The sequence below is a fragment of the Leopardus geoffroyi genome, chromosome B2 (assembly GCF_018350155.1).
Source record: "Leopardus geoffroyi isolate Oge1 chromosome B2, O.geoffroyi_Oge1_pat1.0, whole genome shotgun sequence".
Lineage (NCBI taxonomy): Eukaryota > Metazoa > Chordata > Mammalia > Carnivora > Felidae > Leopardus > Leopardus geoffroyi.
In genome coordinates this window covers 142,512,580-142,529,479 of record NC_059332.1, presented here as the reverse complement: position 1 = coordinate 142,529,479, position 16,900 = coordinate 142,512,580, and the positions used below count along the sequence as shown (strand labels likewise).

Below are 16,900 nucleotides of genomic sequence, written 5' to 3'. Positions count from 1 at the left end.
TGGAGGAGGGAGATGCTTTGTTTTGACTTTGAGCCAATTCTCTAACCATCAGTTCATAAACATTAAATTTCGTACATCAGGAGCCCAAATCACCTAAGGCTATAGAGCTGATGGGGAAAAACTCCCAGAGGCGGTGAGAGCAGTGCCATTGTTCCCAGTCCAGCACAGAAGCTTGCCTCTGAGCAGGGGCCCCTCACCTCCCTCACCCAACACCCCCAGGGCCTTTACCTTGAAGGCTCTGTTGAGCACCTCCTCTCCGCCTCTGCTCCCCAGCAGGTTCACAACCACTTGCTTCCCATACTGCTCCTTCAGAAGCACCATATGCCTACAACGGAGCAGGGCGGCACCGTGAACCCACATCACCAGGACAGAGGCTGACGGCTCCACCCTCGAGGGGAGAGGGTACAGGAGGGACCTGCATGGCACTAGAGGTCCGGGCCGAGCTGTTCTCCAGGACACAAAATGGGTGGGGTTGGGGGGGGGTGCGGGGAGAAAACCAGTCTCTCCCAGCCACCAACCCCACTGTCAGGGACAAGCATGTCTACAGTCTGCTTGCATGAAAGGCTTGGGCCAAGAAGAACTTACAGCACATCAGACTTCTAAACAAGCAGAACGCTAGACAGAGGATATGCCGCACTTCCTGTAAAGTACCCCCGTTAAATCTAGAACAGCTAACACAGCTTCATAAGGGCAACATGCACGTCTGTGAAATTAATCTCTAATTTCACTTGGTACCTTCCTTCTCTAAACCAGAAAAGCTGGTAGGAGGGCTGTTAACCTCAGTGTTTTTTATCTAAGCACATTATATTTCATTATGTTTAACCCAAACAAGAAGGCACAGTAAAATTTCAAGCTTTCGGAAAATATTCATAGATCAAGGACTTTTAAAAATACAAATGTTGAAATACTGGGGAGAGACTAATATTTATCCTTTATTACCAGCTTTTGAAAAGTTAACTTTATAATCTTAATCATGGTAGGAATGCTTAAATATAATAAAAAAAAAACACAGGGAGGGGCGCCTGGGTGGCGCAGTCGGTTAAGAGTCCAACTTCAGCCAGGTCACGATCTCGCGATCCGTGAGTTCGAGCCCCGCGTCAGGCTCTGGGCTGATGGCTCAGAGCCTGGAGCCTGTTTCCGATTCTGTGTCTCCCTCTCTCTCTGACCCTCCCCCGTTCATGCTCTGTCTCTCTCGGTCCCAAAAATAAATAAACGTTGAAAAAAAAAAAAAAACAACACAGGGAGAAGACAATGCAACAAGCAGATGTAAACTGTATTTTCCTCGTGCAGTCTTTTGCCTAAATATGGAAAAAAGACTAGACGAGGATGGCACACCACACCGTTAAAAGTGGTGGAATTTTACGTGACTTAAAATTCGTTTCTTCCTTATACATTCTTGTATTTTCTGAATTTCTAGGGTATGTTTCTTTTATAAACCCATTTTAAGTTGATTAGCACAAATGAACCAATGTCAGCCCAATAAAGGAAAAAAATCCTCTCGTGCCAACTTCGAGGGATAGCACAGTATAGTAGAATACGGATCCTGAAAGGGGCAGTTTGAATTTAGGTCTGCTAGTCTGCTGACTAGCTAAGGGCGAGCTCCTAGCTCCGTGTGTGTGGGAATTCTCTAGGGATGCTCCTGGCAGCCCTTTCCTCCCTGCGATCCTCAACTGCCCCCCCCCCACTCCCACCCACCCGAAGAGGTGTGGCTCCATCAGATTGGCGTGGTCAGGGCCGCCGCACAGGCCCCGGGCTCTGTCCCCAGGGCGTGCCACACGGCAGCAACCCTGGTGAAGGTACCAGAAGAAACGGGATGTGCGTGGCTCAGCCCCTCTGGACTCTCCCGAGTCTGCCTGCCTGGGGAAGCCGTGTCCTGGCCGGAGGTCAGACCCATGGAGCCAACGGGGAGGGGCCTCTGCTCTGGTGGAAAGTCTGAGCTGCCTAGCTCTGCCGGTCACGGAGTGAGCACCGGTGATTCAAGGCTGAAAGGTGCGGAAGCCCACTGTGGCCACGCGTGCAAGCTGCCTCCCACAGTGCAGCTTGTCAGAGATCAGGCTGGCGTGTGACCCCTGCCCCCCCCCCCCCCCGCCCCACGCAGCGACTGCACCTGCGTCTCAAAGGATTCCAAACCCAGAGGTGGATGAGAAACAATATCGCTCATCACTCATGTCAACAGCCCAAGCACCGTTGATTAAATTATTCATCCCTTCTGAGCGAGTCCTTTGTATCACAAAGCTAATCCTCCTCCTGCAAAAAATGGTTTTGAGCACTAAAAGAATAAAAGTGACAAGCACAGCGCTTGGCACATAGGAGTTGGGTTTTCTTTCCTTCCTTTTCATTTTGAAGCAGGATAATACACTGATTGGTGAGAAGCTAAGACTCCCCTCAGGGCTCCGGGGCGGGGGGGGAGGGAGGGGAGCCACACTAAGGCCAGCAAGACACTCAGCCTGGCCTCCCTGCTCTGTGCACCCAGGGTCCTTCCCCTGCCTGCCCATCTCACTGTTGAGTGGAGTTCTGTGGAAAACTTGGGGGGGGGGGGCGGGGAATTAGAAGTCAGGCTGGTTTCTGTTGGACAGCATCTTTCTCATATTGAGGGCAGAAGCGAGGGGACGGCAACATCCACCTACAGCTGCAGATGCGGCAGCTCCGAGCAAAGACAGGGAGGAAGGAGCAGGGGTCCAGTGTCCCGTACGGGTGAGACCCAGGCACCGCCCCCAGAAAAGGGTTAATACTTCCATCCAAACTCTACCAGCAAGACAAGATCCCCTTCAGGCCCACACAGCCAAAGGACCCCACTTCCCTCCCACAGACGGCAGGTGGGCAAGAGGCAGTAGTGAACAACCTACTGAACGGTATGGCACTGGCCACTGTGGGGCTAAAACTACCCACGGAAAGGGGATTTGTGTGGGGGCAGGTGGGGGCATAAGGGATTTACCCTGGACCAAGCACATCACAGAACAGAGAAACTCCTGAGAGCCCCCTGATGTGCCAGAGGTGGGGGGGCACCTCCAGGGACCCGTGGCCCAGCTCCTCGGGGGGACCCCCAGCACCCATTGAGGTGGGTCTGCCGGAGAATCGGATGCCCGTGCTCCCACATGCGACTGAAATGAGCACATCGGGGCAGCACCCAGTGTGAGGCCAGGCAGCTCCTGCCCGTGAGAACACACGGTCTCAGCTGCCTCTTGGCCAGAAAGCTTTAGGAAGGAAGCCTGCAGTCAGCCACACTTTCAGTGGCAGCTGCTGGTCAAAGGGCCTACAGTCTTTTTTTTTTTTTAATATTTATTTTTGAGAGAGACAGAGCACGAGCGGGGAAGGGGCAGAGAGAGAGGGAGACACGGAATCTGAAGCAGGCTCCAGGCTCTGAGCCGTCAGCACAGAGCCCGACGGGGGGCTCGAACCGACAAAACGTGAGACTATATAACCTGAGTCGAAGTCTGATGCAACCAACTGAGCCACCCAGGTGCCCCAAAGGGCTTGCGGTCTTGAAGGGGCTCCTGTGAGAAAAGAGGGGGCTTATCCTCTCGGGTATACACACTAGCAGGATTTAAAAATGCTGAAGTTGGTGTAAATGTTCTTAAAATATATGCATGTTTTTTTTTTTTCAACGTTTATTTATTTTTGGGACAGAGAGAGACAGAGCATGAACGGGGAAGGGGCAGAGAGAGAGGGAGACACAGCATCGGAAACAGGCTCCAGGCTCTGAGCCATCAGCCCAGAGCCCGACGCGGGGCTCGAACTCACGGACCGCGAGATCGTGACCTGGCTGAAGTCGGACGCTTAACCGACTGCGCCACCCAGGCGCCCCTATATGCATGTTTTTTAAAAGCTCATAAACACAAGTCTTTTGAAACAAGCCCAGCATGCAGATGTCTTCCTTTCTACTTGTGGTCAGCTTGGGAGGAAGGACATTTCCAATTATGTTTTCCATTTCTGAAGAACACTGAATGCAGATCAGTGTCTCCTCAAACAACTCCATGCGCACAGGGCAAAGAACACGTTAACAGTGTTCTGAACACAGGCAACGGCATTTTCATTAGCAGACTTCACATGTCCTCAGAGGGAAAGCCTGCTGGTTGTGACGCACCCATCAGGGGTCAAGGTCGGGCTGCTGTTACCCGTCTGCAGAACACAAGAAGGGTGCACACAGACTGAAGGTCCAGGTGGAGATTCAGGCAGAAGGATTAAAATGCTTTAAAAAATCACTCCTGGAATTTTTATGACATTTACTAATTTTTTAAATTAGCATTTAGATCAAAATTGCAAATATCTTAAGAAGCGATTAACTATTCCAAATACAAGTTATGGTTTAGGTTAGCGATGGCTGTTCTTAAGCAAGTTGTATAACGGTCCAGTTTGTGGTTCAGAAAACAAACTCCAGGGGCACCTGGGTGGCTCAGTCGGTTAAGCATCTGACTCTTGATTGTAGCTCAGGTCATGATCTTGTGGTTTGTGAGTTCGAGCCCCACGTCGGGCTTTGCGCTGACCGCGTGGAGCTTGCTTGGGATTCTGTCTCCCTCTCTCTGCCCCTCCCCTGCTTGTGCTTTCTCTCTCTCTCAAAAATAAACAAACATTAAAAAAAAAAAAAAGGAAAATGAAATCTCTATCTGCCAAATGTTTTTCTAGAATGCTATGTAAAAAGCTAATAGTGAAATCCTTAGTAGTGGGAATTGGAAGTTAGAATACTTTTTAACTTCTCACTTTATACCTTCTATATTATAGCTTTTTAAATCTTGAAATATATCTTTATTTACTTAAAAAAATTTTTTTAACATTTATTAATTTTTGAGAATGAGAGAGACAGAGCATGAGTGGGGGGAGGGGCAGAGAGAGAAGGAGACACAGAATCAGAAGCAGGCTCCAGGCTCTGAGCTGTCAGCACAGAGCCCAACACGGGGCTTGAACTCATGGACTGCGAGATCATGACCTGAGCCAAAGTCGGACACTCAACCGACTGAGCCACCCAGGCACCCCTGAAATATATTACTTTTAAAAGAAAAAGAAGCAGCTACAAATATCCTATAGATTATCCCTTGTTAACTAGGACAAAGGAATAAAGCTTCATTAAGAAGGAACTGGGCAGATAAAATAATTGCCAAGTGTAACCTCAGTATTAATGAACTTTCAGGGAACTCCGAGAGTCACTAAATGTCCCATTCTGTAAACTCCCTTCTTGCGCGAAGAACCAAAGTAAAAGGCAGATGCAGGTCCGGGGTTTGGGGCGGCCCCCTCCCCCTGCTGTCCCTGTGCCACTGTCTGATGGGGCAGGGGGACAACTCCCAAGGATGGTCCCAGACAACCCTACCTGTCGAAAGCAGGGGCATTGGCTTCTAGGCCTCTATTGAGTCTCAGATGATGAGAGCCAACCTAAAGCAAAGAGAAATAACATTAGTGATTCCTCCCGTTCCGTGAACCTAGGAAGTGATGGTCTTCCCACGTCGCCCCCAGTGCCAGCCAGGCTGTAGCCTCTCGCCCTTCTATGACCTATTCACAGATCAGGTAGACCAGCGCTGAACTTGGGTCTCAAAGCCCGAGCCTGGCTGTGCTGCAGCCCCGTCCTAACGCTGCATGGACCACACCGGCTGGAACCCTTCCAAAGGCAGAAGAGATACTTCAGGGTCAGTGCATGAGGCCCATGTCAGACCTACAGAGCAGAGGTGAGGCTAAGCCAATCAGGGAGCGTGAAACTACTTCTCAACCTCCTCTGCAACTCCAGAGACCCTAACCCCCCCTAAAACCTGAGTTATGGCTACCTGCAAACTAATTTGCCTTATTATTTAGAATTACCTATTTAACATCAAAAGCTTAAAAAATAAACTTATAAAACTATATAGTGTTATGGGGCACGTGGGTGGATCAGTTGGTTGAGCGTCTCTTAGTTTCAGCTCAGGTCATGATCTCATAGTTTGTGGGTTCCAGTCCAGCCTGCATTGGGCTCTGTGCTGGCAGTGTGGAGCCTGCTTGGGATTCTCTCTCTCCCTCTCTCTGCCCTTCCCCCACTCATGCTCACTCTCTCACTCAAAATGAAAAAAAAAAACAACTGTATATTGTTATTGCAGGCAGCTTGAAAGGCTCTCTCTGGACAAATCTGGGACAATTTGATCACTGAACTAGAAAGGACAGCAATGGATTATAATCTGATAATAAAATAGGAATCCATGAATCTACACGGATGAGAGCCAGCTGGCTGGCTGGATGAATGAGCGGACAGAGAGGTGGGCAGGTGGATGGGGGAGAAGGGAGGGCTCTTCCTTACAGCTGAACACCAACTGATAAATGTGGAGAGAGTGGTGGGGGAAAAAAATCATTTTATAGCCGCCATAGTAAAGGATGGTTCAGCAAAAACCACCCACTGATCATAAATGTTAAGGGAGAGGCTGATGAGGAATAGGATGCTTTCATGGTCTCAGAGTCTCTCCTGGAGGCTTATTAGTTGAAAGAGATGACACATTAAGTGAAGAAATGGAGTAGCACCTTGCCTGAGTGACCAAAATTAACATCACTAACGAGGGGGCACATGACACCGTGGGCTTCCAGATGGGACACCCTGACAAGGATGTGGTGCCAGGGATCCACACCCTAAACCTGATCACAGTGAAGCCCCTGGAAACCCCCACTTGAGGCACTTCCAACTTAAAGGAAAAGAAGACATGTGTTCCCCAAAAATGGCAATGTCACAGGAGACAGGAAGGGAGAGGAACTGACCCAGATCAAAGGAGACTAGAGATGGGACAGCTACATGCAGGACGGGGTCCTGGCCCGGATCCCGGACTGAAGGGGTAACAGTGCCACGGCAGACACTACAGAAACAACTGATAAATCTGAAACGTGGATTGGTGTTAGATTAGAGCACTGTGTCACTGTACACGTGCTGAGCATGCGCCTCTCCTGCGGTGATGCAAGAGAACATATTTGCTCTTGGGAAAAACGTCCTGACGTACTAAGCAAGGAGACATGATGTGTGTGCAACGTACTCTCCAGTGATTCGGAAAATAAGGGAAAGCAGGTGTGGGGGGCAAGAGGCTAACCTAGAAAGAATCTGGGGACAGGACACATGGGAGTTCGCTCTCCTGTTCCTACAACTTTTCTGTAGGTCTGGCATCATCTTTTTAAAATTATTTTTAAATTTTTAAAAATGTTTATTTTTAAGAAAGAGGCAGACAGAGCACAAGCAGGGGAGGAGCAGAGAGACAGGGAGACAAAGAATCTGAAGCAGGCTCCAGGCTCTGAGCTGTCAGCACAGAGCCTGACGTGGGGCTCAAACCCCTGAACCGTGAGATCACAACTTGAGCGGGAATCGGATGCTCAACCGACTGCGCCACCCGGGTGCCCCAGGCCTGGCATCATTTTAAGATAGAAAGTTTCTTGAAGTATATTGTTGGGGTTTGCTTGTTGAACATTACGAACATACTGTCTCTGGATTCATCTGCACCATCAGACATAGTCATTACCGAATGTGGGGGGAGCGTTATTGACAAGTTTTACCGTCACAAGTAATACATCTGTCCCTCTTCATACCTGAGGAAAGAGCCACTCCAGGTGACTGGAATAACTTAGAAATTACTGAGATTAGGCGTGTCTGTCTAAACGATTCTACAAATAAAGTCCCAAGTAGCTTTTGGTCCTAAGTAATCTTGGGAGTTCTTAGGAAAGGCTAAACCAACTGCTTTCATTTTGCCACTGTGTTTATTCTGCACTCCTTTTCCCATCAGCATCAATCCCTTGCTGAGGAAATGTGATAATTCCAGAAACTTCCACAGCCCGAGTTCTGAGAAGACTACTCCATCCCGCACTCTAAGGCCAGTCAGCTCCTGTCTTTCTTCTGATCTTATAAGGCAGGCGCCTGCAGAAAGCAGGGCTAAGCTCCTCTCAGCCACCATCCGTGAGATCCCTGAGGGCTGAAACCCAAGAGAAGGGGCTGCCTGCTGTGAGTCAGCCTGTCCATCAGGGCAAGAAGTCTCCCCTGGATAAGCTGCGGCTGTGTTTAGAACCCTTCCCAGAGGAACACAGTAAGGAGGCAGTAGAGAAACAATGGTTCAGGGTTCAGAAGCCTGGTTTTAAGTCATGACAAGTTCTGTTGCTGGATGCATCTGCCTCTCCCTGAATCATAACCCAAAGGTTCTTCTTCCCACAGGTAGAAATTTCAGCCACAGATGATTGGACTCAAGAGTGTCCAACCCCTGGGCTCTACGTTCCTCCATTACAACAATTACTCAGTCCAGAATGGAGTTCGTGAGCTCATCCTGCCACCTGGAGTCAATGTGACACCGGGTACCATGGAGAGATGGGCAAGAGATGGGAGACCCAGAATTCCCTGTCCTTGAATGCCCCTGGTCTAGAGAGGCCAGAAACACACTTTAAGGTTATTAACAAGTCTGTGTAACAAGTGCCAAGTGATTTGATGGGCACTGTGCTCCTACACAGCTACTGAGGACAAGGAGAGTAATAGGACGAGACGTAGCAGGTTCCCAAGCACATCAGCGGGTTTGGGGAAGGCGAGGACCAGACAGAAAGCAATCTGGAGTCTCCCAGAGTGGAGAGGGCACAGCTTGCCTGGGCCACGGCATGTCCCCCTGTGCCATTGGCCTGCCCCTGTCACTCCAGACTTTGATAATCATCCATGTGGATGGGGCTAGGCAGGACCACCACAGGCATGTTCCTGTCCCCCACAGCAGTCAGTGCAGTGTCACTGCTGATGACAAACCTTCCTGAGAATACTAAGAAATCAAGGGCACCACCCACAACGAAGGACCAGGGCAGTGAATGGGCAGAATGGATCCCCGGCTCTAGTGTTTCTCAAAGTGTGGTCCCTGGACCAGCAGCTTCAGCACCCCCAGGGAAGCTTGTTAGAAATGCAGATTCTCGGGGCTCCTGGGTGGCTCAGTGGGTTAAGCATCCCACTCTTGATTTCAGCTCTGGTCATGATCTCACGGTTCATGAGTTCGAGCCCCATGTCGGGCTCTGTGCTAACAATGTGGAGCCTGCTTGGGATTCTCTCTCTCCCTCTGTCTCTGCTCCTCCCCTGTCTGCTCTCCTCTCTCAAAATAAATAAACATTTAAAAAAGAAAAGAAAAGAAACGCAAACTCTCAGACTGAATGAAAATCTGTGGGGGTGGGGCAAGGAATCGGAGTGTGTGCACCCGATTCCTCCAGGGGATGCGCGTGTGCACGCACGTGCGCTCCAGGTTAGGAGGCTCTGGCTTCCACTCATCTCCCTCGACTCCTTCTTGCTCGGGGTGCAGATGCCTGTGAGCCAACAAGGAAACAAGCCGCCATGGCCATGGGCGCCCTGCTTCCTCGGGCATCACGGCCTCCTGGAGTGGAAGGGCCCCAGGCAGAAGCCAAGCCTGGGACATTCTCTCAGGAGACCACCCTTCCACCAGCACCCCTTTGGTCTGGTCACCTTAGGCCTCACATCCAGCCGTCACATCTGTCCTGCTGACACCGACCTGCACCTCTCCTCTGTGCTGTCACACAGTCCTGAGGCCACTGTGAGTCAGAAGTCTTGAGGAGGAGCCTCAGGAGCGAGGGGGTGGGCCAAATGGGGCAAGGGGGTGGGCCAGGCTTCTAGCCATGGGCTGAGTAAGGCATGGGAATAAAAGGCACAGCATAGGGAATACAGTCAATAGTACCGTAATAGCTGGTATGGGGACAGACAGTGGCTACATCTGTGGTCGGCAAAGTGGAAGGGAGAGATGGGGAATCACTAGGTTGTACTCCTGAAACTAACGTAATCCTGTAGGTCAAGTATACTCAAATAATAAAACGATTCACACGCACACACGTACAGGGGAGCTGCAGTTGGGGGCTAGAATGAAACCAGCATTGGCGTAGGTGCCCTGGGACTGACGGCCACCGCTGCTTTCAGGATCCCCTCTCTCTCCTCACCATCCTCCGAGTCTCCGCGGTAAGTGCACGCTTGGCCAATCGGTCCTGGCTGGTCCCTGACGCCATTAGTTTATGCTAGAAACCACAGATGGAGGTAGGGGAGTCGGCAGCAGGGACAGCCAGTCTCAAGGATGCGTGGCTGCGTGAGTCAAAGCAGAGTCTGCCCGGCACCCGAGAAAGTCCGGTAACCACGAATGGCATCTCGGCACCTGTCCCCGTGCGCCACTGGCCTCCCGTAGTTACGCTCTCCTCTGGACCGCCGCAACGGTCCCGCCGGGGGTCTTTACCTTTGGTCTCCCCCCTCCACACTGAAACCTCCTGCGCCTGTGTCGGGGCAGGTCCCCCACCCCCGGAACCTGTCCACGCCGTGGTCCACCGCACTGCAGCCAGCTCCCTCCACCTCACCTGCAGACCGCGTGTGCAACACTTCCCAGCGTCAAGTGCAATGATGTCAAGCTGGTAGCTTGAAATTGGCCAAGACAGGAGTTTCACATCAGAGAAGTGGGCTAATGCTACAAATCCAAGCTTCTCTCTCCTGGCAGTAAAAAATCTGCTTTATCAACCAATCACTGAGTGGGTCTCAAACATTCCCACACACTGGAGTCATCTAAGGGTCTTCAGAAAGTACTGATGCCTGGCTCCCACCCCCAGACGTTGTGATTGAATTGGGCTAGCAATGCAACCTGGGTATCAGGAGTTTTGTAAGCTACCCGGGCGAGTCTAAAGTGCAGCCTCGTCAGAGCACCCTTCCTTCAGCAGCTCCTGGAGTAAAACGTAAGCTCCTTAGCGTAACATGCAGAGCCCATCTTGATCTGGCCCTTGCCTGCCTTTCCAGTCTGACCTCTGGTCGTGGCCCCCCCTGCCTTGGGCTGCAGGCAGCAAGCCATGCTGCTCCCTGGACACACTGTGACCCCCAGGCTGCAGCGCCCACACGTGTAGACAGCTCTGCAAGGCTGCCTTCCTTGTCTGATCCCTCCCGAGTTGGCTCAGACACCCACCCCCTCAGCTTGGGAGTGAGGGCCTGGCTCTCCCCAGAGAGGCCCCGGGGATCCTGGCCTTCCTCTCTCATGGACTCTACTCACACAACACCATCATGACCCGTCCCCTTCGGGCTATGATGTGAAGCGCCCCCACGTACCCACAGACGCTCAGTGAGCCTGGTCACTGGGTCTCACGTCTTGATAGAGAGGTACGTGCACACTGTCCCCACCTCACAGGCCTCATGGAGACGGGGGAAGCTCTCACACCACTCTCTGGGTGCAAAGAGCCACGCTCTCCCAATGCAACTTGTGTTCTCTTCTCCTGGATATTATTTTTTATGTTAACAATACCAATGGCTACCACTTACGTGCTCTCCGGGTTCTGGACACTGCACTGAAGTCTACTGTGTGCTATGATAGCTCCATAACCCCCGGAGGTCGATTGTTAACCCCACTTCCAGAAGAGTAAACTAAGGTTTAGCAAAAATAGGGACTTCTCAGGGCTTTCTTTTTTGAGATAAGAACTTTTTTCCTGAGATAAAAACTTGTTGAAAGTATACGGTCCCTAAGAAGGGGAGCCAGAATTTGAATGGCAACCAGGTCCCCTAACTGGTAAAGTTTATGCTTGGAATCACATGAGAAGCTACCCTGCGATCTTGTTTCTTTCGGTGATGGTTGCTGGTAAGGAGCCGCATACAATCACACGAGACCCGGGGGCCGCGGTGCACGTGCAACTCTATCCTGGGTTCGGTTCCTTTTCATTACAAGTATCTTTCCCTCACCCCAACCTCTTCATTGTTTTTGAAACTGTTGTGATGGCAATGGAGTACTTCGTGGCAATGAGAAAGAATGAACCATGGCCCTTTGTAGCAACGTGGATGGAACTGGAGGGTGTTATGCTGAGTGAAATAAGCCATACAGAGAAAGACAGATACCATGTTTTCACTCTTATGTGGATCCTGAGAAACTTAACAGAAACCCATGGGGGAGGGGAAGAAAAAAAAAAAAGGTTAGAATGGGAGAGAGCCAAAGCATAAGAGACTCTTAAAAACTGAGAACAATCTGAGGGTTGATGGGGGGGGGGGGTGGGAGGGAGAGGAGGGTGGGTGATGGGTATTGAGGAGGGCACCTTTTGGGATGAGCACTGGGTGTTGTATGGAAACCAATTTGACAACAAATTTCATATATTGAAAAAAGAAAGAAAGAAAGAAAGAAAGAAAGAAAGAAAGAAAGAAAGAAAGAAAGAAAGAAAGAAAGAAAGAAAGAAAGAAAGAAAGAAAAAAACTGTTGTGATGGCTTATAGAGATCCTTTTTGGGACCAAAAACGAAAAAAAGAAGTACAACCACACAAATGAGCACACACGGTGCCACGTTCCAGAAGCCTAGTAAATGGGTCTAACAGGGAGGAAGCGAATGTAGGCAAGGTGGGAAGGACAAAGGGGACGAATCTACTGTGCATCCTCCTCCGGCTGGTGATGTCATACGAAGCTTCAAAACAGAGACCTAACTCACCTTTGCGAGACATTTCTGCACACATGTTACAGGGGAGGAAGATTCTAAAGTGACACTTGGCGGGGGGCGGGGGGAGGTGGTGGGGGGAGATGCCTGGGTGGTTCAGTCAGTTAAATGTCTGACTCTGGATTTTGGCTTGGGTCATGATCTCTCAGTTTGTGAGTTTGAGCCCTGCATCAGGCTCTGTGCTGACAGTGCAGAGCCTGCTTAGGATTTTCTCTCTCTGCCCTCCCCTCCTCACTTTCTCTCTCTCTCTCTAAAAATAAATAAATAAACTTTAAAAAAATTCTTAAAGTGACATGGGGAGCAAAATCTTCAATGGACTAAGAGCATATTACAAATATACTCTCAGGGGTGCCTGGGTGACTCAGTCGGTTAGGTGTTCGACTTTGGCTCAGGTCAGGATCTCGCAGTTCGTGGGTTCAAGTCCCATGTCCGGCTCTGTGCTGACAGCTCAGAGCCTGGAGCCTGCTTCAGATTCTGTGTCTCCCCTGCTCACGATCTGTCTCTCCCTCTCTCAAAAAATAAACATTTTTAAAAATTAAAAAAAAATTTTCAAAAAGTTTAAAAAATATACTCTCTATCTAACCATACCAAGAGAGCCATTAGCTTCAAGGGTAAAATTTCAGTGTGGTGATTTATAAACTGTAAACCTATTTACATGGTAAAGATGAGATTGTTAAAGGTACACGGCTGCCAGAAATGGCACCAGATCCAGGAGTTTACAAGGAAGGCACCGTGGCCGGGTGAAACCATGCAGACTCATCACTCTGAGTCTTCTCTGCCTGCCCCCACCCTATGCCCTAAACCCGGCAGGGCTCATTGGTTCCCGGGGACAGCCCCGTGAGGGTGCTACCCGCCAATTTAAGACATGAACCATTCACCCAAAAATCTTTGCATCTTTCAAGTCACCTAAGAAGGGGGCGGGGGGTTCCAAACGGAGAAAAACAACCAGAATCAATCTTCAGGCTTAGCTATTGAGAGTTCAGGGAGGGGCACTGCAGAGCATCACTGAAAGCTGCCCCCTGGTCCCCTGTGAAGATGATCTAATCTCTCTTTGATGGTGGATGGGATTTAGAGGATAAACACGGGTGTCAGACCCAAAGGTTAGCAAATCCTTAATAAGATTAATGGACACTAAAGCCTTTTGAAACCTATTCTGTAGAAACCACGGAGGCTCTGGAGAAGCACAAGTGTTATGAGTCTAAAAGGGGGTATCATTGCCAAAAAGCGGGCCAGCCAAGCCCCACGGACACTGCCCGTGTCAGATGGAGGGACAGCTGCTTCATGGCAGGGTCAGGCTGCATCTGGGGCCTCCAGTGGGTCAGGCCGGGGACCAAAGTTAGGGGACTGACAAACCAGTGTTGCTTTGCTTTGGGAAGACGGAGACCAGAACATGGAGAGTCCGAAAAACGGGATGGAAGATCCCAAAGAGCCGGAATGCCTCGGACAAGACACAAGGGACTCCTCCTCGAAGGTCTGGGGCAGCAGACTCACTCTGGGGCGTCCCCTGCAACGCCCTGCAGACAGACACAGAGCGTGCAAGGCAAGGAGGAACTCAGCATCTCAGAGATCTTGGAGAAGGACCCAGGACTGGGTGCGAGGAAGAAGGGGATGAATTTCAAAGGCTCCTTCCCAAATCCCAAGACTACCATGATTGCCCCCAATTTCTGGATTTCTTAAAATCGTCACAGGAAACACAACATGGTCTCCTGCTTCCTTTTTACCCATCATTTGACATTTGCTAAATACAGAGTTCCAGGAGTTTCAGAAGGAAAACTCTGAATCTAAAGAAAGTCAAGTTTCAAAAACCCTTTTGGAATGTTCTGGAACAGGCAAATCTATAGAGATAGAAAGTAGACTAGCAGTTGCCTAGGCCTGGGGGAGAGCTGGGAGGGTGGTGGGGGTCGAGGTGATGGCCAGTGGGCACAGGGTTTTTGGTGGGGATGAGTCCTCTAAAATTAGGCCATGACGATAGTTATATGACTGTGTAAATACACTAAGAACCATTGAATTGTACACTTCAAAATTTTCTTAAAGAGAAAGAGACAGAGCGCGAGTGGGGGAAGTGCAGAGAGAGACACACAGAATCCAAAGCAGGCTCCAGGCTCTGAGCTGTCAGCACAGAGCCCGACGCAAGGCTCAAACTCATAGACCACGAGATCATGACCTAAGCTGAAGTCGGGCGCTCAACCGACTGAGCCACCCAGGCGCCCCTGAATTGTACACTTTAAATGGGTGATGTTTATGGCATGTGAATTATATCACAATAAAGCCATTAAAAAAAAACTAACTCTTTCGGGATGAACTATTCTCCATGTGACAATCATCCTCACGTGTGCCTCTCTATGCCACCACTCAATGCCACCAGCCATCCCCATACGTCTTCGCTGTTCCTTTCGGATAGAAAGACTGATGCTAAAAAAGCTTCCCCCTCCCCAGAGGTCACACCCCACATGACACTCATCCCTCCACCTCACTGCACAATGACAGCCATGTGGACAAAGTGCCTTCTGCTGACATGGGGTCAAGTCAAGGTCCGGGAAAGACCCAGCTGTGTCAAACACCCCCAAGAACCTGGCAGATGGCCCTGAGCGTTTTCAGGCACCATTGACGAACCAACCGCCATCACACAGAGCCCTCGGTAAGAGGAGCCAAAGCCACACCTGGGCAGAGAGGTCTTCTGAGCACACAGATGATCACTCAGGCCAGGGAGAAAGATCTGGGTCGATGGTGAGGAGCCTCAGGTCCACTTGGTCCATGACCCTCCTGGGAAGGAACTCACTGGATGAGGCAGTGCAGAGTTCCATTGACGACAAACGTGTTCTTGGAACGTGGCAACACCACACCCTGAACTCTTCCCAGGAGACAGAATGCCAAATACCTCTGGCACTGACCCCAGCCCTGTTTTAGACCGCAAGGTGTATTTTTAGAAATCATGGGAATGTTCCGTGCAATTCTCACGTGGCCCCACAACAAGCATCTCCAAACATCAGACCTGCTGCATGGCCACTAGGGCCCGAAAACCTTTTAAAGCCCTGTATGACGGTCACAGCTCTCAAAAACCATCTTTGGCCAAGTTCTCAATACACTCAACCTGGGGACTAACAAAGTAATTCTACTCAATTACGTTACACGGCTCGCTTATCAGCAAAGACCTTCCTTCCCACTTCACCTGCATCAACAGCAAGCTTAGGATCAGAAAATTACATACATTGTACACGTTTCTGTATATAAACACGACACACACATGCGTGTACAGGTGCACACAGGTATTCACACTTTGGTAGCTCAGTTCAATCCAACTGGGCTGAGGAACAAGCCTCAAAACCGCGCTGTGAAGGAAACACGGTGAAAAGAAACAAACCACAGCTGTTCGGAAGACAAGGGCAGGTGAACAATAATACTTACTTTTTTTTTTTCTTTAAGGTGGACTTACTCTTTTCATTACCTACCTGAAGCCCTGGCTGCTCCCAAAACAGCGGAACGGAGCCCCTGATCTGGACAAAAGACGACACTCCATCATCCATGTAAATCGTCTGCACCGCAAGGAAACATAAAGGAAAAGTATTCCTCAATGAAACTGAATGTCCTGGGGCCGGGTAACGGGATCCGGCCGCCTGAGACCCGACACCGGCCAGAATGAAGGGCAGACAGCGGACTTCTGCGCCCTCTGCTCCTCTGGCCAGCGTGGCCTTGCTGTTCCCTGACCCGCAGGCCGGCCCCGTGTGCTCACGGGCATGCTGGCGGCCGACCAGCCTCAGAGGAGCCTGGAGCGGGCCTGGGGCCTCCGGGGGAGGGCTGCAGCCAACCGGGAATAAACACAGCCTTTCCCAGCTCCCTGGAAAGCCCAGCAAGGCCTCCCCACACCCCATTTCAGCAACAGAAGCAAAAGCACTCTGGAATTTAACTGAGACCTTCCTTAGAGCCTTCTATTTTCACCTTGTCACCTAGCCAAGTAGCAGCGGGCAACTGGAAAAGGATGGATGAAATGAATAAGCTACAGCCAAAAGACCTAGGTGACTACACTTGTCAGCCCTGCACTTGACAAGGCAGGCTTGAACTTGTAGGTGCTCCTGGCCCTGTGCCACCGTGTTCTTCAACCCGCCACTAAGTCCACATACGCTGCACGGAAGCAGAGGATACTTACACGCTAAAGAACAGACCACCTCCTCTCCCCGCCCCCCCACACACGGTTACTGCAGAATGTACCAACTCCTCATGTGCCCGCGGGCCCCCTCAAACCGTAGTGCTGGGGAGTTTTAAAGGGACAAAAAGTGCAGGTCTGAGCATCACGAGGGGACACTGTGGCAGTTATCAGATGCGCTGCCCTTTATCTGAGTAATTCTACCCTGGCCTGGCAGGGCCAGCCTGGCCAACCCTGCTGATCCTTTCCATTTCTTACCAGGCTGCTCCCTTACAGGGTAGCTTTCCATGCGTCTAGATCACGCTCAGATCACACATGCATTAGTAATTCTGCAGCGCAGGACCTGAACATCAGACCTGCAGGTCCCCAGACAACA

At 50.5% G+C, this 16,900-nt stretch overlaps 1 protein-coding gene across 5 annotated transcripts in view; it reads right to left on the bottom strand.

The window, feature by feature from the left end:
* SYNJ2 (synaptojanin 2) overlaps positions 1 to 16,900 on the bottom strand; it is a 106,055-nt gene that overhangs the window by 42,800 nt on the left and 46,355 nt on the right. For all 5 annotated transcript variants that reach the window (XM_045500154.1, XM_045500158.1, XM_045500153.1 and 2 more), the window contains exons 5-7: positions 15,833 to 15,916; positions 5,303 to 5,364; positions 229 to 325 (exon numbers count right to left, since the gene is read on the bottom strand). In XM_045500154.1, the coding sequence (XP_045356110.1) occupies positions 229 to 325; positions 5,303 to 5,364; positions 15,833 to 15,916 (243 nt within the window). The remainder of the gene's footprint in view (positions 1 to 228; positions 326 to 5,302; positions 5,365 to 15,832; positions 15,917 to 16,900) is intronic.